This window comes from Mytilus californianus, unplaced genomic scaffold (genome assembly GCF_021869535.1).
Source record: "Mytilus californianus isolate M0D057914Y unplaced genomic scaffold, xbMytCali1.0.p SCAF_8, whole genome shotgun sequence".
Taxonomy (NCBI): Eukaryota; Metazoa; Mollusca; class Bivalvia; order Mytilida; family Mytilidae; genus Mytilus; species Mytilus californianus.
In genome coordinates, this window is record NW_026262734.1 from 84,652,973 (window position 1) to 84,676,311 (window position 23,339).

The 23,339-nt window shown below is 32.8% G+C and overlaps 1 protein-coding gene across 3 annotated transcripts in view; it reads left to right on the forward strand.

Moving 5' to 3' along the window:
• The window catches only part of LOC127711987 (putative transporter SVOPL), a 79,492-nt gene that overhangs the window by 18,263 nt on the left and 37,890 nt on the right, over positions 1-23,339 (forward strand). For 2 of the 3 annotated variants that reach the window (XM_052218145.1, XM_052218143.1), the window contains exons 1-2: positions 12,177-12,346; positions 19,523-19,695. In XM_052218145.1, coding sequence (XP_052074105.1) covers positions 19,587-19,695 — 109 coding nt within the window. In that variant the 5' untranslated portion in view covers positions 12,177-12,346; positions 19,523-19,586. Of the gene's footprint in view, positions 1-12,176; positions 12,347-19,522; positions 19,696-23,339 lie in introns of those variants that run through there. The other variant, XM_052218144.1, reaches the window with a different exon arrangement.

A 23,339-nucleotide genomic window follows, 5' to 3' on the forward strand; every position in this document is an offset into this window, starting at 1 on the left:
AGATAGGAGGATCTGGATGAGGTTTTCAGAATAGACAATATATATATATATACACGTATAAAAATTGTTAACCTTTTGTTAAATATGATATCTGTTATGATCTACACTGCACTATCATTGAAAATTAATGGAAACAGAATGTCCTTTTAAACGATCTGATAAATTTATGCCGTAACTACTTAATGCGAAGTAACATCTGATTAAATTACAATAACGTCCTCTGGAGAACTTGATCTTGACCTTTGACCTTGACCTCATTTTCTAAGTAGTGACCTAGGGACCTCAAATAAAAAGATTCCAGGGTTATACGGTTAACAGTTTATGAGTTAAAAAACATACCGACAAATTTATTTGGTAAAGGTAGATAATTCCTTTAAAATTTCATCGAACTTAGTCAAAAATTCCAGAGGATGTAATGAACAATTTAAAAAAAGAATTTTGTCGATATCCTTTTTTTTACGAAGGAGATGCAAACACTTGATAAACAGTGAATAGGGACATAACTCTTATAAAGAAAATTGTTCGGCTTAGAATGTGTGAAAATAAAAAGCGCATAAACTGTATGATACTATATAAGGAATATCTTAGCGACATATTGCGAAACAAAAATCTTACGCGATAACAAAATTTGGCGGAAGAAAAAAATAATAATTAAATCTGAACAATTGAAGGTCTTTCCACAGCAATTTTTAAATTTATTAAAAAGAAGCTAGTTCGTGTTTACTCAAAGTTTTAAGCGATAACAAAATTTGGCGGAAGAAAAAAATAATAATCAGAACAAATACAATAGGTCTTGATTATGGATTTTAGGCACTTGTCTCTGAGAAAAAACCTACCTATTACATGTATATACCTTAAATTTAGGTATTTATATATAGGGTATTTTTTTCAGAAACAAGTGCTTGTCATATAGGTAAAAAAAAATCGGAACAATTTTAAGTGTCTGTGCAAAAAATCAAATATAAAACATGAAACTGGAAAAGCTATAATAGCACAGTATCATAGTTCTGTAGCTCTTCGCAAAAAGTAGGAAACAAACGTTTAACAAGAGTGCGCTGCATCTGGAGGAAATTGTTTAAAAATTGATTATATATTTTTTTATCGAGTCCATTAAACTCATCTTAAAATAATGTCGGGGTCAAAGAAAAATACTCCATAAAAGCTTACAATTTAAAATATGTTTAATCCATGCAAGGAGGGGGTAGGACCTTTATCGGGACTCCGGGATCGGGTGTTTTTAAGCTCATTAGAACATATGTTTAATATGTTTGTCAAATATGCAGCATGCAAATAAATAGTAATAAAACAGCACTACATTAACTCTAGCATATACATGCATGTATCTTGCTAACACTATAAAAACATATATATGAAGCACTGAGACAGGAATAATTTTTAAAAATTCGCAGCAGTCAATTTCTCTATACCACCTCTACCATGAGTACGGACAGCTTCAATAATGAGTCTAAGAATAGTTGAAGGCTTCCGGGAAACCAAATATGACGATATAAAAGATAAGATTAATGCATCCAGATTAAAAAGTAACCTGAGTGCTGAAATTTATAGTCTGTGCAATATGCTTTTGACATCCGGTTTGCAGAAACTGGGAATTGCAATAGGATTAGGACTTAGTATATACGGTAGCTACCATTCGAACTTACCTTTAATTTTCAAAGATTCTTTTTGACTTACATAATGATTCCAGAATGATCATAATCTTCGATATGTAATTTTAACTTCTATCGTATTCTAGATGTTTCCGTTCTACAGTTTTCTAGGAGTTTCCCTTCTACAGTGTTCTAGAGATTTCCGTGACAGCTATATATACCGAAACCGAAACTTTGAGCCTAATTTAATAAGTACACATAGTTGACTCATTGGCAATCATACCACGTCTCCTTATCTTTATATCAGCACTAAGACTCTAAGATAATAAACAAAACAATGGTCTGATAATTCTCTTATGGGTAGAATGAAAGCAAATAATCTTAATGGTAGCTGTATACACTTTTCTATTTACAACTAAAATCCAACAGTACTTTATTTTAATTGACTTGTGCAAGAATCTTCACATGCACAATTACATATAAATTTCCAATAAAGGCGTTTTGACATCATCATCATTATCGTATCCTAACCAGTCAATTATTTCAAATCAATGCCAAAAAAAATCAGCAACAATTTTGTTGGTGACCAGTCAGCGATCTCAGTTTTCTTATTTTAAATAAAGTAACTTGTTTATTTCACTGTTGTATCTACACTGTGCAGTTGTTTTGTATTGTGTGTTTTATTTTTACGACATATGGTCTTTGCAGAATAAGGGATGGATGGGTCTGAATGCGCGCGTAAAACTGCCATGGTTAAATCCCATCCAATTGACTGTATGCCTGCACCGACACAGGCTATCTTGACCATGTGTTGTTTGTTGTTGTTGGTCAGATGCAGCTGGGTAAGTTGTCGTCAATTTATTTCTCAGGGAAACCATATAATAATTGGTCAGATATACACATTTATTCCTTTTGGTTATGAATGTTGGTCTTCAAAATTGTACATGTAAATAATTGTAAAATTTACTAAATTAAGAACATTTAATGTGCCTTCAACAGGAATGTGTATAGTACAGGGCTGAATAATATTTCTTTCTTTATTAATGTTTGTTAAATTGTTGAAAATAATTTTGCCATAATATATAGGGTCTTTACTATTCAAATTTAATGGACTCGATAAAAAAATATATAATCAATTTTTAAACAATTTCCTCCAGATGCAGCGCACTCTTGTTAAACGTTTGTTTCCTACTTTTTGCGAAGAGCTACAGAACTATGATACTGTGCTATTATAGCTTTTTTATATTATAAACTAATATTAAGTTGCCAAAATAAACTAAGTTGGGAAAGAGGTTTGAGAAGTGATTTAAATTGTGTAACTGAGTGGACCGTATCAAATGAAACTCTTGTTTCCAGTTACTCAGGCTTCCGTTTAGGACTCTTACAGTTTTAGGAAATTTATTCCTCCTCCCAAATATCTTTGTTACACTAAGTACACATAGTTGACTCATTGGCAATCATACCACGTCTCCTTATCTTTATATCAGCACTAAGACTCTAAGATAATAAACAAAACAATGGTCTGATAATTCTCTAATAATCGGGTGTTTTTAAGCTCGGGATTTCGGGATTGATCCTTTCGGGATCCGGGAATTCTTTTTTCGAATTTCGGGATGTCGGGATTTAATTTTTTTTAAATTCGGGACCTCGGGATTCCATGTTTTTAAACCCGGGATTTCGGGATCAGGACCCCTCCTACCCCCCTCATGCAACGCTAAGATTTGGTCTTGGGTGGATAGTTGTCTCATTGCATCCTCGTCCTTTGGTCTTGGTGGATAGTTGTCTCATTGCATCCTCGTCCTTTGGTCTTGGTGGATAGTTGTCTCATTGCACTTGTTCTTTACTATTCAAATTATAATATAATACTTTATAATGAACCAAGTTGAAGTAAAAACTAATATTAAGTTGCCAAAATAAACTAAGTTGGGAAAGAGGTTTGAGAAGTGATTTAAATTGTGTAACTGAGTGGACCGTATCAAATGAAATTTATATGTAATTAAACAAAATTGTTTCTATAAATTTGAAGCAAATATCCTATTATATATAGATAACTATACAGCATTTTTCCTAGTCATGATAACGGTCGACAGTTTTGTAATGTCAGTGTCCAAGTGTACCAAATGCCTATTTGTTCCCAACAATCTCGTCCTCTTTTTCCCGATTGTAACATCACTGAACAAGACTTATCCCCGAATTTTATTACTTTAAGCAATGATGATGTCAAAACGCCTTTATTGGAAATTTATATGTAATTAAACAAAATTGTTGCTGATTTTTTATGCCGATTATGAATGTTGGTCTTCAAAATTGTACATGTAAATAATTGTAAAATTTACTAAATTAAGAACATTTAATGTGCCTTCAACAGGAATGTGTATAGTACAGGGCTGAATAATATTTCTTTCTTTATTAATGTTTGTTAAATTGTTGAAAATAATTTTGCCATAATATATAGGGTCTTTACTATTCAAATTTTGCGAGATTAATCGAAGGAAATTAGTCTTTAGTTGCCTTTTTTAATTATGAAAACAATCATGACAACTGTAGTTGCAAAGCACCAAATATTCAATTGCCACCAGATTCAAACTTGTCTAATTCATGAGCTCTGTCTCAGTGCTTCATATATATGTTTTTATAGTGTTAGCAAGATACATGCATGTATATGCTAGAGTTAATGTAGTGCTGTTTTATTACTATTTATTTGCATGCTGCACGCCTTCTTTTATTTGCTATTGTATATGTTTTTATATTCGGTGAAAAGCTCATTAGAACATATGTTTAATATGTTTGTCAAATATGCCGAATCCAAATAAGTTTTATACTTACTTACTTACTTACTTACTTACTTACTTACTTATAAACTTACATGGATTTTGATGTGCATTTTTTTTCCAGTCTGCAGAAGATAGCAAAATAAACATCCATTTCCAAGATAACACACACGAATTTTTCCAATTTATTTTCAAAGATAATTTATGATTGCGTTGGATAAAAACCGCAATTTTTATACGTGTGCATGCAAACAAATGTCTTGTTAGAGGGGTCTAAATACAGCACAAACAACATTTTCCAAAAGACCAAAAAAGTGAAAAAGTATATTTTAACAAAACGCATTTGACTAACAGGTCGAACAACAAATGTTCTTAAACCCTGCTGACTGCCATTGGCGATTGCCAAATAAACGGATCACCGATGTTTTTTCTCAGAGACAAGTGCCTAAAATCCATAATCAAGATCAAGATAGCACTCCGAGCAAACGATATTTTTTTTCTATATTTTACTGATAAATAGACTTGTTTTGTGCACTATATAGGTTTCTTAAAAATTTTGTGTTCAAGTTCTTAAAGAAAAATACAACACTTTAAAAATCAAAGGAACAGAGGATAAAAGAGAGATACATAATTATATAAAAGGGTTGGTCAGGTCAAGTTTTTTTTCCCAAAAAAATATTTTTTTCACAAATGTTTTAGTAATATCTTACATGCCCAAAACACTCTACATAGAAAATTAAAGACTATGCAGCACAAACCGCACCAATACTGGGAGTGATAACATGTGTTCATGAAGGATAAACGGATCCTGTTCCACTACTGCCACTCGTCATGTTGCTTAAAGTAATAAAATTCGGGGATAAGTCTTGTTCAGTGATGTTACAATCGGGAAAAAGAGGACGAGATTGTTGGGAACAAATAGGCATTTGGTACACTTGGACACTGACATTACAAAACCGTCAGCCTACTCGTTATGGTGTCCGTGAAACTTTCAAAGGGATGACTTCAACTGTATCACTTGGTTCCAAAGCTTCCTTGTAAGCATTAACCCGCTATCAAGGATATCATAGGTAACGCAAGCTTTGTAATATCGTATCAACTGGGTGAATATACTTCATATGCAGGCACTGTTGGAAGTTTTGAAGAACATATATGCATGTGGTACACTTGGACACTGATATTACAAAACCGTCAACCAACTCAGTTACCTATAGTTGTTTTCATCCTCGTCCTTTGGTCTTGGGTGGATATTTGTCTCATTGCATCCTCGTCCTATGGTCTTGGGTGGATATTTGTCTCATTGCATTCTCGTCCTTTGGTCTTGGGTGGATATTTGTCTCATTGCATCCTCGTCCTTTGGTCTTGGGTGGATAGTTGTCTCATTGAATCCTCGTCCTTTGGAATGTGTTGGGTGGATAGTTGTCTCATTGCATCCTCGTCCTTTGGTCTTGGTGGATAGTTGTCTCATTGCATCCTCGTCCTTTGGTCTTGGTGGATAGTTGTCTCATTGCATCCTCGTCTTTTGGTCTTGGTGAATAGTTGACTCATTGGCAATCATACCACGTCTCCTTATCTTTATATCAGCACTAAGACTCTAAGATAATAAACAAAACAATGGTCTGATAATTCTCTTATGGGTAGAATGAAAGCAACAAGTTTCTAATCATTCCGTCAGTATCTGTGATTGTTCCAGTGATGTCTAAACTGCACAGTTATAACATTATTTTGTAAACAACTATTAGGCCAAGATAAATAAATATATAATAATCACAATATCATAACACAAATACTTAGTTTTCAGTTTATGCTTTTCCTCTATCTTAAATATCTTATAGGAAAATTAGACTGGGTCTCAAATCGAAAGAAAAGAAATCTAGAATCTGCTTAAATTTTGGTAAATGACCTTTTATGAGCTATTGAAGTCTTATATGAAAAGAAAAATGGGTGTTATGGGACAAAATATTTTACCCTGTATCGTGGGAAAATATCCAAGGAGTCCGATAATGTGATAGTTTTCCAAATGACACAACATAGAAAACTAAAGACTAAGCAAAACGAACCCCACCAAAAACTGGGGGTGACCTCAGGTGCTCCGGAAGGGTAAGCAGATCCTGCTCCACATGTTGCACCCGTCGTGTTGCTTATGTTATTACAAATCCGGTAAATAGTCTAATTCGGTAGGTCACATTCGTGAAAAGGGAAGGGTATTGTAGTTACGACATAAGGAACATATCCGATATCATCTGTGAAACTTGTGTAAAATAAATCTTGTTAAATTTTATTATTGATTTGTGTCTTTTGTTGGCTACAATTTAAAGGTGATTTCTGGCCGTAACATTTGTCACATGTTTATAACTACATAGATATCAAATGGTGTATTGTAGGATCTGTTAGTCTTGCCCTGATAATTTTATAGCATCGGCTATTCAAAAGCTTGGTGTCGAGCGTACATGGTGATGGTTAATCAAGAAAGACTTGTCGGGCACAAGGGGTTCGGTAACACATGTTTTTGTAGATATATATAGATTCTTACATTGGTACCAATGCATTATCGGATCTATCAAATCGAGATAGTTAAATTATCGAATTGTATAGTCCGAGCCTCGGCGAGGACTTTAAAATTGATAATTTAACTATCGAGATTGGATAAATCAGATAATCCACGAGTAACTATGTAAGAATCTGTTTTTCTAATGATTATCAAATAAATTTTCATTTTTGATAAAATTTTCATGTTGTGCTTTGAGTGTCTTCCACATTTCATAAGGTTGTCAACTTTATTAACACTTGTTAGTACATTTTGATTCATTCAGTGAGTTGATAAAGGTTATATTTTTTATGACCCGTAAACTCACCCAATCATCTACTGAGATCATCGGCAACCACACGTTGATTAAATTTGTTTAATGGGTCCGGAAAGGGTTAAATTGCCACACTGTCAGAGAGAAAAATATATTAAAACAGGATGTGAATTTTCTAATCGGTTAACGAAACTACTTTGATTTATGCAATATTTATATGTCGGTCTTCTTTTCATAATCCAAAAGACGTGTTTTTTCACTATTTATTATAGATTTTCTCTTACTGATCCCTTTTGCCGTTTTAGATTTTCTCTTACTGATCCTTTTTGCCGTTTTAGATTTTCTCTTACTGATCCCTTTTGCCGTTTTAGATTTTCTCTTACTGATCCCTTTTGCTGTTTTCTTAATCTTAATTAACTTATTGAACTTTTTAAAAATAATTACATAAAAACACAAAAACTGGGTACAAGTGACCTCCCTTTGTAGTTTTTGATTCATTTTTCTTTAGTTTTTCTTTTGTCATCGGTGATTGACTAAATTGTTCTTATCCTCTAACAGTTACAAAAAAAGAAATACAAATCCTTACCGGTCGTTAGCCAGGATGTCTGAGGGGGTTATTTCGGGTCATGGTGCTTTGTCTTTAAAGGTCAAATTTCAATCTGAATCTGGACTTTAATAGTCTTTATCAAATCTAGTTTTGTTTTAAAAGGGCCACTGTTTTGCCTTTAAACCCTGGTTGCAACTGATATGCGAGGGAAGTTATGTTTTTTAATATAGTAGTAAAACACAGTTTATGTTATTTTCATAGATAAGAGTAGCATTATATAATTTTTATGTATTACGTGTTGTTGATCTTTCACAAATGGAATGCATAATTTTCAATTTGTAAATCGTATATACTGTCTGAAACTTTAGTCGTTTGTTGTTAAAAAAAATATATATATCCTGTAAATAATATAAAAACACATAAAGATATACCATGAAATGTTTCGCCTAGAGGACAATGATTTGTGTAAATGTGTACATGTACATGATCATTCGAACAATCTCAACATTATCGTATGTATTAACCAAGTTTCAAATCTCATAAAATACAATGTTTACAGATTAAATATGAACAACATTCCAAATGTGACATTCCTCTTTCTGTTGGCCTACAATAACACATTTTATTTTATTTCACCCTTTTATTTAATTTTGTATCTCTCTGTTATCCTTTGTTCCTTTGATTTTAAAAGTGTTGTATTTTTACCCTTTTATATAATTATGTATCTCTCTTTTATCCTCTGTTCCTTTGATTTTTAAAGTGTTGTATTTTTCTTTAAGAACTTGAACACAAAATTTTTAAGAAACCTATATAGTGCACAAAACAAGTCTATTTATCAGTAAAATATAGAAAAAAAATATCGTTTGCTCGGAGTGCTATCTTGATCTTGATTATGGATTTTAGGCACTTGTCTCTGAGAAAAAACATCGGTGATCCGTTTATTTGGCAATGTACGGGATTGTATGTTAAAACAAATGGAACTACTTTGCTGCGCCTCTTCTGTTTGTATTGTAATAGGTCATTGCGGCTGTTATTGTTAGCACGTGCAAATCCCTTGTCCCATTTCTTATAACCTCGTTTGGTCAAAAATCTTCAGTGATAAGTTAGTGTATTAAAATTACAAAATATATGGATTCCGAGTACTTTTCCATAAAGAAAGTGCAAAAATGGTTACTTCCGGTTTTCTCAAAGTCACTTCCGGTTGCAATTCTTCAAGGTCATATGTCATCCAGCCTTTTGTAAAAGGTCAGATGTCTTTATAATGAACCAAGTTGAAGATTAAACTAATATTAAGTTGCCAAAATAAACTAAGTTGGGAAAGAGGTTTGAGAAGTGATTTAAATTGTGTAACTGAGTGGACCGTATCAAATGAAACTCATGTGTTTGTATGTTTATTTTGCTATCTTCTGCAGACTGGAAAAAAAATGCACATCAAAATCCATGTAAGTTTATAAGTAAGTAAGTAAGTAAGTAAGTAAGTAATTATAAAACTTATTTGGATTCGGCATATTTGACAAACATATTAAACATATGTTCTAATGAGCTTTTCACCGAATATAAAAACATATACAATAGCAAATAAAAGAAGGCGTGCAGCATGCAAATAAATAGTAATAAAACAGCACTACATTAACTCTAGCATATACATGCATGTATCTTGCTAACACTATAAAAACATATATATGAAACTCTTTCGGGATCCGGGAATTCTTTTTTCGAATTTCGGGATGTCGGGATTTAATTTTTTTTAAATTCGGGACCTCGGGATTCCATGTTTTTAAACCCGGGATTTCGGGATCAGGACCCCTCCTACCCCCCTCATGCAACGCTAAGATTTGGTCTTGGGTGGATAGTTGTCTCATTGCATCCTCGTCCTTTGGTCTTGGTGGATAGTTGTCTCATTGCATCCTCGTCCTTTGGTCTTGGTGGATAGTTGTCTCATTGCATCCTCGTCTTTTGGTCTTGGTGAATAGTTGACTCATTGGCAATCATACCACGTCTCCTTATCTTTATATCAGCACTAAGACTCTAAGATAATAAACAAAACAATGGTTTTACAAAAGGCTGGATGACATATGACCTTGAAGAATTGCAACCGGAAGTGACTTTGAGAAAACCGGAAGTAACCATTTTTGCACTTTCTTTATGGAAAAGTACTCGGAATCCATATATTTTGTAATTTTAATACACTAACTTATCACTGAAGATTTTTGACCAAACGAGGTTATAAGAAATGGGACAAGGGATTTGCACGTGCTAACAATAACAGCCGCAATGACCTATTACAATACAAACAGAAGAGGCGCAGCAAAGTAGTTCCATTTGTTTTAACATACAATCCCGCCTTTACTAACCTTTCACGTTTGATCCATGCCAATTGTTCTTCCCTCTTTTACAAGAAATATTACACAAATTGAAATGTCAACTTAACTTTAATTTGAAGTAATAATTAAATCATGAACAATTCCGACTCTAAAATATCTTTCTTAGACACAACTACATCTATAAAGGACGGTGTCATATCAACAGACCTCTACTGTAAACCTACAGATAAACATCAGCACCTTTCTCCCCAAAGCTGTCACCCCAAACACTGTACAAAAAGTATCCCCTATTGTCAAGCTCTCAGAGTAAAGCGGATTTGCTCCTCTGAGGAGGCTGTCACTAAACGGTTACAGGAACTTCGCGGATTTTTGACCAAACGAGGTTATAAGAAATGGGACAAGGGATTTGCACGTGCTAACAATAACAGCCGCAATGACCTATTACAATACAAACAGAAGAGGCGCAGCAAAGTAGTTCCATTTGTTTTAACATACAATCCCGCCTTTACTAACCTTTCACGTTTGATCCATGCCAATTGGCAAACTATTGCCAAGCACCCTAAATTATCCAAGATCTTTCCCAAACCTCCTGTCTTAGCTTTACGGAGACCAGCAAGTCTGAAAGACTTATTTGTGAGAGCTGATGTCTCCTCTAATAAAAGCTGTTCAACTGCAGGTTGGTGCAAGTCGTGTGGTAACAGACGATGTATGACTTGCCAACAAATACTGAATACTCAAACATTTACTTGCCACTCCACTGGGTCTGTGTACACTATATTTTGCAATGTAACTTGCAAAACCCAGAATGTTGTATACCTTCTTCAGTGTCGATGTGGCATGCTGTATGTTGGCTAGACAGAACAGCCATTCAACAAACACATGAATGGTTATCGAAGTGACTACACCTGCAAGCCCGACCTCACCCGTAAGTCGTCATTTTAGATCACCTGGGCACGCCCAAGCTGATCTCAAAAACCTTACCATCACTATCATAGACCACAACGAGGGTTTGTCAAGGGCCGACAGACTTGCTCGGGAAAGGTTTTGGATAAGAAAATTTATAGGACAGTTTCCCCAGAGGACATACATGAAAAAACATAGAATGTGTCACTCATTTTCCCTACCATCACTTGTTTCCAGTTACTCAGGCTTCCGTTTAGGACTCTTACAGTTTTAGGAAATTTATTCCTCCTTCCAAATATCAATATTGAAAAAATTTACCAGCGTATTGATTATTGATAATTTGTATAGCATTCAAGATTTTTATTTCAGTTTGAGTACCACATGTCAAGATAAGATTCATTTTACATCTTACTGATGAAGGATATTAGTTATCCGAAATATCTAAGAAAAATGTTCATGATGTTGTATCCTTTTAGACTTGTTATATAATGGCAAAAAAAAAAATAAAAAAAAAAAAATGAAGAGAGAAAAATGAGAATATTAAAATAAACTAAAGAGAAGAACATAGTGCAAAAGTATAGAAATTACTGTAGAAATAAAAGAAGTAGGTCAATACTGACTACAGAAAGAGACACGGGAGGGGGGGGGGGGATGCCGTGGGTGCGGGATTGTGGGGTATCTTCCAGCATTGAGGTATATACACAGACGCGCCTCTGGAATGGGTCTCTTTATGATACGTCGAATATATGAATGGGTTGTTATTTCACCAAGGTAACTGTCAATGGGTCGTTATTTACACAATTAAGTCTTCAATATATGAAATGGGGAAAGGGCGGGGGCGGTTTTTGAAATCCCAGCCCCCAACCCGTGTTGAGACCCCCGTGAGACATGTAGTTACAGATGAATTTAATTCTAAAAGAATTTTCATGTGTATTTTACGGAATAAGCGATATAAGGTGAAAATGCAGCCATTTTAGACGAAGGGTCCACATGAACCTTAAGGTAACTACTAGAATAAATATTCCCCCAAAAGATCATGCAGATCTATGTTTATAGAAAATGATAAAACTGGTAATGGTAAAGCATAGATTGTCACTAAATTAAAAGACCGTGAAAAATTGTATGCAATCAAAATCATTATAAAGGGATAGAATATATCAGAAGGAATGATCTGATACTTTTAAAGTGATAGCAGAAAAGATGCCGAATTGTGTTTGGAAGAAGGTGCCGAAATTGATTGGTGCCGGAAGTGTCTTGTTACCTTAAGCGACCATATTTATTTTCGATGTCTTCAGCGACAGAAACAGAAACGTGTCAGAGAATTTGAACAGACATCATTCTGAGTGAATCTCAGTGAAATTTGAATATAAAAAATAAACCATCTTTGTCACGGGTAATTAATAATACAATTTGCCTTACCCTAGATTGTGAAGCTAGAATATGATAACGCATTTTTTCTGTCAAGCAGACGAAACAAAACTTTTGACATTGACTACATGCATTCCAATTGTTTATTTAAATGTTTAGGGCTATACAGTGCATAGCAAGAATACTAAGAACAAAAATAAAAGAGAATTTTATTCAGGGGTTTTGGAAAAAGTAATCAATGAAAATTAGACTGTTCTAATTGAGTTACCAGGTTACCCTCTTTATATAAAGAATTTGTTATTATTATTATTTAAATTATCAAATTTCATGAATATGTCATTATATGCCATTTCAACACTCAATGGGAACAACCCCTCAAATTATGAGTTATTACCCCTCAAGGTAATACCTATCCCTTTTATGAGGGGTAAATTTTAAGTGATAAAAAATATTAAAAAAAATACACTTCTAAGTACAAAAAGGCACATATTTATATTATTTGCAGAAACTTTCCCAAAGAACAATACATCTATCTGATATTATATTGATAAAGACAAAAGACAATATTTATTAGCACTAACACATTTACATTAAATGGTTTTGGCATACAGTATTGAGACAAAAACTGACAATAGTTAAATTGACTATAATTATATTAGAGCGACATATATGTCCATGAATTTTGGTATTTTCATGGACCTCAATCTTTTTTTTTACTATTGAAAATGAAAGGACCTCTCTTTTAGAAAAGTTGTTCCAAATATAAAGAATTTTCCAGTAAAGTTAAAAAGGCTAAGTTTTTTCTTTTTTCTTGCCTACAACAGTAAAATTACCTCTTGTCTGAGGGACAGTCCCTCATTTAAGGGATAGCGGGCTCCCTCATTTGGGGCGTTATTCCCAACCTGTTCAAGTCATTAATGTATACATAATGTGTATTAAGAAATTGTTTTTTATCAGTAGAAAAGTACCCTCTTTTCAGGGATAGTTACCCATTTGAGGAACTATTCCCTCTTTGGCGGGTTGTCACCAACCTGTTTACCAACATTAGATACCACAGTCTGTAGCTCAGATATATATCATTATATTCATGAGAAGAAAACGGTAGACATTAAACAACATGTGATTAAAGCTAAAATTTACCTTTTTCATTGATGTGAAGATTTGAGGAATATTCACTCCTAACATGCCTAAAATCAGCTTGATAGTTACTTGTTTCTTACAGGAGGTCCGAGGAATTGGGATGGTGTATTGCCATGCCCCATTTGATATAGTTCATTTTCGAGATGCTCTGCCCTTTTTGTAGAAATTTTTGGCTCCTTTAAACCATCACAAATTTTAAAATGTATACAATTTAAAGGGGAATCAAGGGATCATTTGAGTTTTGATTTTACGATGCATGATCAGTCTTCACGCTTAACCACAAGTCCTACGGCATTGGCTTGTAAAATTGCTTTCAGGCTTGTAAAATTCTTCTCTACAAGCCAACAGAATCCAACTAAAGTTTTCTAAAAATTGAGATTCTGGCTTGTGGACTCAAAAGCTAAGCGTGAAGTCTGCTGCATGGGATATTGCATAATCACTCAGCTGCTTGTTTATATTTTCATTTAATCATGTTAATACATGTAATACAATCATTTTAATTATCCTGTCAGCCCAGGGATGGGATTGGTTGGGATCTTAGGAGGGCTTCCTTTCTGTTCTTATTTGAATTTTAATAAAGATATAGAACTGCTGTCAGACAGTGACAGCTAACAGATAGTTTAGGTTGGAATGACATCGCTTGATCAGCGGTCAGATTGTTAGAAAGATAATTACTAATTATTGGTTTAAAAGGTTAACTGATAGATTTGTTGTACAAAAAACAAACACTATTTCAAAAGCAAAGAATTAATTGAAAAATAAGACAGACTTAAAACATATTGACAAGTTATGAGCCAAGGTAGCTTCTTTGATTGTAATACTTTCATCATTTTCATGACTTTAAGACCCAAAAGTGTTTGGCACTGATTCTGTTGTGCTACTTAATAGCAATACCTATGCCCAGGGTTTGCACTAGGATAATTTGAGAGTGAGTCCTGGGACTCATCACTTATTGAAATGGTCATAATAGTGAGTCCCAGCTGATTCCAATGAGTCCATAGTACTGTTACTCGACAAATAGCATGAATAGTTTCAATTTAAAAAGCAGTGTTCTCCCCAGGGCCTTTTAACATCATGGTAATGTCATGCTATACATCTCGATTGTGATGCTATCTGAATCGATTTTCTAATAGATTATGTTATGGACAGTCAGGGATATAACTCTATAGGGTTATTACAGGAAATATCTTGCATGTGTTATTACAGATATTTTTATGAGTTGTCTACTCTTTAATCCTTAAATTTTCTAAAACTGTAATAACATATGTTGTTATTTGTAAAATAAATCATCAACATTTTAAATTTTAGTGGGCTCTAGGGAACTCTTGAAACTTTGCGCTGAAACTAAATGCATAGCCTTGATAATTAATTTTTGAATTAAATTAATACATTCATCATTAACCAATGAGACAAGGCTTTTAAGTTATAAACTTAGCTGTAATAACAAGGCTTAGTTATTAAAGGTATGTAACTTATTATATGAGACACTTGGGAATTACTGGGAAGCTTACGCAGAACCTCATTACATGCTCTGATAATTAATTCTTACAATAAATTAAAATACATTATGATTAAGCATGATGTATGTCTGAGCAAAGGCTTTGAAGTGATGTAGAGAAGCTGTACATGTAATAACACCCTTTAGTTATTACCGGCATATTTTTTCTGCAATAACATAGGTGTACCGTGTACTATGTATGATTGGCAAACTATGAACTGTTATATCTTTCTATAGTTTATAGATATAAGAAGATGTGGTATGAGTGCCAATGAGACAACTCTCCATCCAAGTCAAAATTTAAAAAAGTAAACCATTATAGGTCAAAGTACGGTCTTCAACATGGAGCCTTGGCTCACACCGAACAGTAAGCTATAAAGGGCCCCAAAAATTACAAGTGTAAAACCATTCAAACGGGAAAACCAACGGTCTAATTAGTATACATAAAGACAATTATATCAATAATTAAGAACTTGAATACATTTTAACAAAACAAATGATGAATATTGGCCCTTTGGAACATGTAACATACATATGTTATCACAGTTCTTTGATTTTTTAGTCCACGATAACAAATGTATGCTATTTTTCTCTAATAACCCTATAGAGTTATATCCTTGACTGCAATAAGTGACAATAAGCATGATAAGTGACAATCATCAATGAATTAGAGTTATCTCCCTGTGGTTGATATTAAAAGACTGGTTATAAAATTGAAACTATCAGAATGTATAAGAATAGAATAAAATTTTAGGTATGTATCAATGAGACAGCAATCTAACAACAATAATTAACTAAAAGCTAAGACACCTAGGGGGCATTATACAGTGTATAAAGCTTTAATTTGAAAAAAATAAAGTTGTGAATAAATTTAACAGAGGTAGGGTAAACCAACCATACAGTTTAACATGCACATAGAAACCCCTAATTTGTCTATCTAGACTTATTTAGACTATATATATGGTAAAAGTTGAACACACAATAACAAACCAAAACATTGATGTAAACAATGTAGGACACATGCATCATGTACATGTATTTTCAAGACAATTAAAATAAGATTTTTTAGCAAAATTCTTACTCACAAAATATCCACAGCCATGACTGCTGTAATTAGTATTGACTTTCAGACAAGCATTTCGGTTATAAACATGATAAATGGAAAAAAATATATATACACTTTTCAGTCCAGAAAGGTTGATGGCAGAAAATAATTGAACAAACAGTAACAAATAAAATGAGATAATTGTATGCAGTATGAGAAGAATGTTGTAACAAGCAAAGATTTGTTAATCAAATCATTAAATTGAATTTTATACAACTGTAGCCTAACATGGAGCATGTGTCTCAGGAAAAAAAATTGTATATATATTTATGCAAGTCTAGCCAATGCTAGTCAGATATTTATTGTTATATGATATTAGACATGTATTAAGATAGGCAGCTTTTACATATTTTTACTGGAATTATCTAAAAACCAAAAAAAATTGACAGATCATAACTTGCTAAAGGTAATCAATTTTCAAAATTTCTTTATGTTATCAGACATCATGTAAAGCAGTAAACAGGTAAAGTATATATACATTTTTTGTACATTACCACTATACATGTAAGAGTAGATCATTTAGTGAAAAAATCGCTGATGGTGATGGTTAATTACATTCTGTATTTTCCCAAAACACAGTCATGACAGTAATGTCCATAAGGAAAATGAAAATTGAATGTTGGTTCCCCCTTACACACAAAGATTGTAAATGGTTGGCAGGCAGGGAAAACTTTTTATTTTATTTTCTTGGCATAAAATCAAACGAGCCACAAGAATTATCAGTCTACAGAGAATTTTTTCTTGAACCCACTGACAAGAAATTCCTGGAAAAAAAAATCTATATTGTGATATGAGCTATTTTAAACTTTAAGAATGATAATTTTTTTTTAAAGAAAAAATCATCAAACAATTAAAGTATCATTGATAATTGTCATCTGTTAAAAAAGAGAAATTGACCCAGCAGGTTTTTTCATGGCTATACAACATGTACAATAATCATGATAATTGTATATCTACTACAACAGTTTGTAAAAATATATGATTAATTTGTAATTATTTATTTTGTTTTAAAGTAATGTTAATTAAATTGTCTATTTGGAATAACATATTTATATTCTATTTTCTTGAAAATGATCTTTTGTCATGTTTGTAAATTTATATTCTCAAAACATTGTTTTCTTTAAAAGTTATGACCCACACAGCTATTCCTATGGCATTGTGATGCTTACATGTATAGCATCATGGTACCATATTGCTATGTGAAAAGATTTTATAATGGACTTGATGGATGTAAATAGATTAATATTTGAATTTAGGGAAACCCTGCAATTTCAATTAAATTTTAAGGTGCTATTAAAAAGTACTACTGAGAACTCTGGACTACACAGCAGAAATTACTAAATTATAACAGACATATTGTTTAAAACAATAGGGCTATCTCTGGAAGAAGAAAAATGGGGGGATGCATGTATATAGCAATACATAGGCAATCATGGTAATGGGGTTCAGAGCAGTTTTTATAAGACCGCAAAAAAATTGCGTTCGTATAATGCTATCACATCGTCATCGTCGTCCACCAAAGACATTTGGTTTCCGGACAATAACTTTAGTTTAAGTGTATGGATCTCTATGAAATTTAAATTAAAGGTTCAATACCACAAACGGAAGGTTGGGACTGTTTTTGGGGGTGATGGTCTCAACCGTATTGGAAGTAGGGGCCAAAAAGGGACCCAAAACAAGCATTTTTCTAGTTTCAGGACAATAACTTGTGTATAAGTATTTTGATTGCTCTGAAATTGTACCACAAGGTTCAATACCACAAGTAGAAGGTTGGGATTCATTTTGGGGGTAATTGGCCAAACCGTTCAGGAATTAGGGGCCATAAAGGGGCCAAAACAAGTAATTTTCTAGTTTTCAGACAATAACTTGTGTTTAAGTGTATGGATGTCTTTTAAATTGAACCGCAAATTTCCTTCAAGATTTAAGAAATTATCAATTTTCCAAAAAAAAAAATTGGGGGTCACAATTTATTTTGCTAATTCTTTGTACATATAGTCTGAAAACAGATTTACTAAGTATTGCGCAACAGCACAGTGTATTGCTAACAGCAAGAAATCTTCAATTGAATATAAATTCAAATCATATAACCAATTTCAAGTTCTTTGACTACATTTATTCTGTGTCAGAAACCTATAATGTGTCAAATATTTAATGACAATCCAAATTCAGACCTGTATCAAGCTTGAATATTGTGTCCATTTTTGCCCCAACTGTTCAGGGTTGGACCTCTGCGGTTGTATCATGCTGCGGTCGTATCATGCTGCGCTCGGCGAGGAAAGGTACTTTCCATGTTACCCCATACAATATTTTCTTGGAATATCCCATAGAAAAACTTTAAAAAAATGATCTTGCCATTTTAATTACGGTTTATTATTTCAACTGCTATCAAACATAGCTGTCACTTTCAAAGAAGAATAAATTAAATATTATTTCAACTGCTATCAAACATCATGAACATAGCTGTCACTTTCAAAGAAGAATAAAATAATTTATTCAATAATAGACTGATACAGCAGATGTTACAAGGCTTGAACTGATAGTTCATTGTTATCATCATACAATATGTTACTTTATTATAATGACTTAGCAACAATACTTCATATGCCTGAGCATGAAATGCACTGATAAGTTATTACAGTTTTATAGCAACAATAAGTTAATGCAGTCATATGAACAGTGAGTGTCTGAAATTTGAAGTATACCTTATTTTTCGGGAATAAAGTAGAGGTATGTTTTTGTGGCTAGTACGACCTTGAATACATGGTAAATATTTGGAAAATGAAAAAAATTAGTTTAGCATTATTTTATGCTATTTTTATGCCCCACCTAGGGGCATTATGTTTTTCGGTCTGTGCGTCCATTCGTCCGTCTGTCCTGCTTCAGGTTAAAGTTTTTGGTCAAGGTAGTTTTCGATGAAGTTGAAGTCCAATCTACTTGAAACTTAGTACACATGTTCCCTATGATATGATCTTTCTAATTTTAATGCCAAATTAGATTTTTGACCCCAATTTCACTTTCCACTGAACATAGAAAATGATAGTGCGAGTGGGGCATCCATGTACTATGGACACATTCTTGTTATATTTTACCTCAGAACAAAAATGAAGGCAAGAGGAAAATCTTATCAATATAGGCCTCTTGTCATGATTTAATAGAAATTTTACATCTGACAGCACAGCTTGGCAAAATATTAGATAAACATGATAAGCTTCAGTATTTAACATAAACACCTACATTATTTCTGCCAGCAAGTAGATACAACTAAACAGATTTATTTTGTTTCTATGAAAATATATGTTGTGTTGCAATTTATCTGCATTTGTGCATCAAATCATTGATCTTGTGATTTTGCAATTTTTATTGATTTTACGAAATATACTCTGGTGCTGCTGCTGTGCCAGTTTTGCGTTAGTAGTGTTGAAAAATTACTTTAACTTATACTTGTGCAATTGTTTCAGGCAAAATATGAAGTAGTTCTTTAAATCAAGGATAAGAAGTTGGGCAAGAGTACACAGTACCATCATGGAGTCACTTTTGACTTCTGCAGACACAGCTTACAGCAGGCCATCCAGAATGACAATGAAATACACTAAGTTACATTCTGGGGAATCTAATGGCAATGTTGACCAGGGTAAGTATACTATTGATTTGAGGACAATGTCTAAGATCAAGGTCAAAGTTACTGAAAATAGACTAACATTTGTGCAAAAAAGTGGTTTCAAAATGCTTAATTAAGTACTACATATGCCATTGTAACTTTACTTGGATAAGTACGTGTGGTCAAAATACATATGTAGCAGTCTGTGCCAAACTGTTTTAGAGTTTGTTCGACTGATAAAGAAATTTGACCTTTTCTCCTATATTTTCAACTAAAAAATCTCAAAATTTCTGTCTGACCGAATGAATTTTTTGTCTTGACATTTTGTCAGTCAGACAGAGTTTGGGATACACTGATATAGTAAGAGGAAAATCCCTAAACTTGTCATAATTGTTTCTATCAAATAACTGGACTATATTTGGTATACTTTTCCACTCTTGAATGACTTTCTTTGAGGTATTTTCAAAATGATTTTAGTTTGAGGATTTCAATAGTCAGGTCAACACTGACCACTAACTGGGGAGACCCCTTTAAATCAGGAACATTGACAGGTCTGTTATCAGCAGTTAGCTGATTGTTACATAGTGATTCAATAAATGCAGGCATACAAAGTAGGATATGGGCCGGAATACATGAAAAATATCACTAAATCATCTTATCTGTTCTGTATTCAAATAATTTAATTTTGGATGTAACGTGTCTGCTGATTGGCTGTCGTTGTTTTGTTTATCAGCTCATAGACATAATTTAGTCATGTGACCGTGACGTCATCAACGTTTTTTCATTGTTTACTCCGGTTTAAAATGGAATTTAGAATTAAATTATAAGAAATAACTGTAATATTTTATCTGTCTATTCGAAATAATATAAAAAATGTGATGCACACTTTAAAATAACCCGCTACACGGGTTATTCAGTGTGCATCACATTTTTGATGTTATTTCTTCATAGACAGAAACAATATTACAGTTATTCCTTAAATAAAAAATTTATTAGTTTGAGTACCCATAACTTAAAAGATGTGGTATGATTGCCAATGAGACAACAATCCACCAAAGTTCAATTGAAGTGGATGTAAGCAATTATAGGCAACCATGTACATTACAGTAAGCCATTAAAACCTTTTATTGTACACCAGAAACTATTCAGAAAACTTACCAATTGATCAGTTGTATTTATTTTATCAAGAGCTTTTAACCCAGCCATACAAGATATATTTTTTTAGATTTATATAAAAAAAACATAAAAAATACAGCCACCCATCATATTTCAATTTTGAAACGCCCCACCACCCTTTTCATCATGCACACACTAACATTTAATAATTCAACAGCCCTTTTAAAGTTAAATTCTCTATGAGGTCAAATATTTTTGACAAAACCCATAGTACCTATTATCTTTTATTTTATATTGATATCATCATTTTCATGCAGATGTCATGGAAAATATCCATTTTAATGATTCCTTGTCTGGTTTGGCTATGTATACATGTATATATATATACATTCAAGGTTCTTTTTGATTAGATCAGCTCTTCAACAATTGTACATGTATTAGGATTCGGATCTTAAAATATTCTGACCCCAAGCATCGCTAAACAGATATTAATTGTTGAAATGCACATCTGGTGTAGTTAAATTGGTACTGTTAAAATTATTAATAAGCAGAACATAACATTTTTATCAATAATTTCAATTTCATATTTGAATGAATTGAACCAAAGGCAACACATGTTGCTACAGGTATTACGTTATGTGCATGTATATTTGCATTTGATGAGGGGAATATTTTTAGTTATTACATTATTGATTTGTGGATAGATATTCCTGTACATTTATGAATGCTAAATGTATGTATATTTTATAAATAATCACACTAATAATCCATGTACCAAATTCAATTGTTTTCTATTACAATAAGTTAAGATTATTGTTAAAAATGATTGAAATACCATTAAATCATGGTTAAATGAACAATATTTACAATAGACACATACGGTACCACATATTTTTAGAGATATCCACACTCCCTTAGACTGTAAGTACTCATTATATGTGAAATACTAAATTTCAAATGCTACATGTATGACATTCAAATTTTTAAATTCCATATATATATATACACTGCTATAATGACATAAATGAGGGGTTTAATAATCAATGATTATGGCAGTAAATTTGATTGTACAGCTATGAATTTTTGATACATGAAGAAGGAAATTGAATTGGACAATATTTATTGGTGTTTATCAAATTTATGTGTCATTTGTTGTGCTAAAAAATGATTTTGGGATTAGAAATAAATAAAGATAGCAAGGAAAAAACAAACTATTGTACATGTAAGTATACATGTTTATAATGAGTATGAAATATATGTCTATTGACTGAAGTGGATTCATTTATTTTTTTTATGTACCTATTTTTTTAATTGAGGAAAATTGGATATTTTTGAATTTCAAGAAAAGATTTTATGTGAATATGTTAGTTAGATATACTTGCCTGATACATTTACATTATGGATTACAATTAATGTATCAGGCAACTTTATTTAACTAATTCATATAAAATTGTATTTTCACTATACTTGAATTGAGGGGCCTCGGTGGCCGAGTGTTCTAAGTAGTTCAACTACTGTAATTACTAGCCAGTCAACACTGAGGTTGTGAGTTTGAACCCTGTCCATGTGGGTACACTCTACTCCAATCTTAATTGACTAGGATTGTCAGTTTTCTGACCAAAGGTCGGTGGTATTCTCCTGGGACTCCAGCTTCCTCCACCAATAACAACTGACCGCCACGAAATAGCAGAACAGTGTTGAAAGTGGTGTTAAACACCAATCAATCAATCAATACTTGAATTGATTTGATGGTTTTTACAAATTCTGCCGATAAATTTGTGGTACACCTATATCAAGTTTATTCTAAATGTTCTAAGAAATCCACAATAGTTAGTATTCAAAAAATGATAATGAATCCCTATTTATTTTTTCAAAAGTATTAATTGGTTAAATATATGTAGAAAAATATCAGTTTTGGGGTCATATGTAAAATTCTTAGCAGCTCATTGATAGACAGAAATTTTGGCATATATTATTTTGATTCAAAATGTTATCTTTTGAACCATATGTACAACTTTTGCCAAACTCAATTAAAAAATGCCTCATGGGTTTAGAAAAGACCATGTTTCAGGGTCAATATGTCAAAGGTAAAGGTTACTACAGCTATTGATAGACTGAAATTTTGGCAAAATTTGTGTTTTAGGAAGTTTTATTTTGAACCATATGTCATTTTTTTTTCCAAACTTTGGAATTTGAGAAGACCATTATTGATTTTGAGGTCAATGTCATAGAAGATATTGATTATGATAGAATGAAATTTGGGTAATTTTTAGTTTTCCACATGTTTTCTTTTAAACCATATGTTTAACCTTCACTAGCTAGGTTTGATTTATTATGTCCCATGTGATGACAAACACCCCTGTAGATTTTGAGGTTCAAAGAGCCAAATAAAAAACATTAGGGTATACATTTTGAGGCATCAAAAAAGGATAAGTAGGAAAATCCTAAACACAGGTTTTTTGTACTTCTGGGGCCAGTTTCACAAAGCTGTCTTAGGACTAAGACATGTCTTAGGATGGTCTTACGACATATCTTAGTCCTAAGTGGGTTTCACAAAGTGG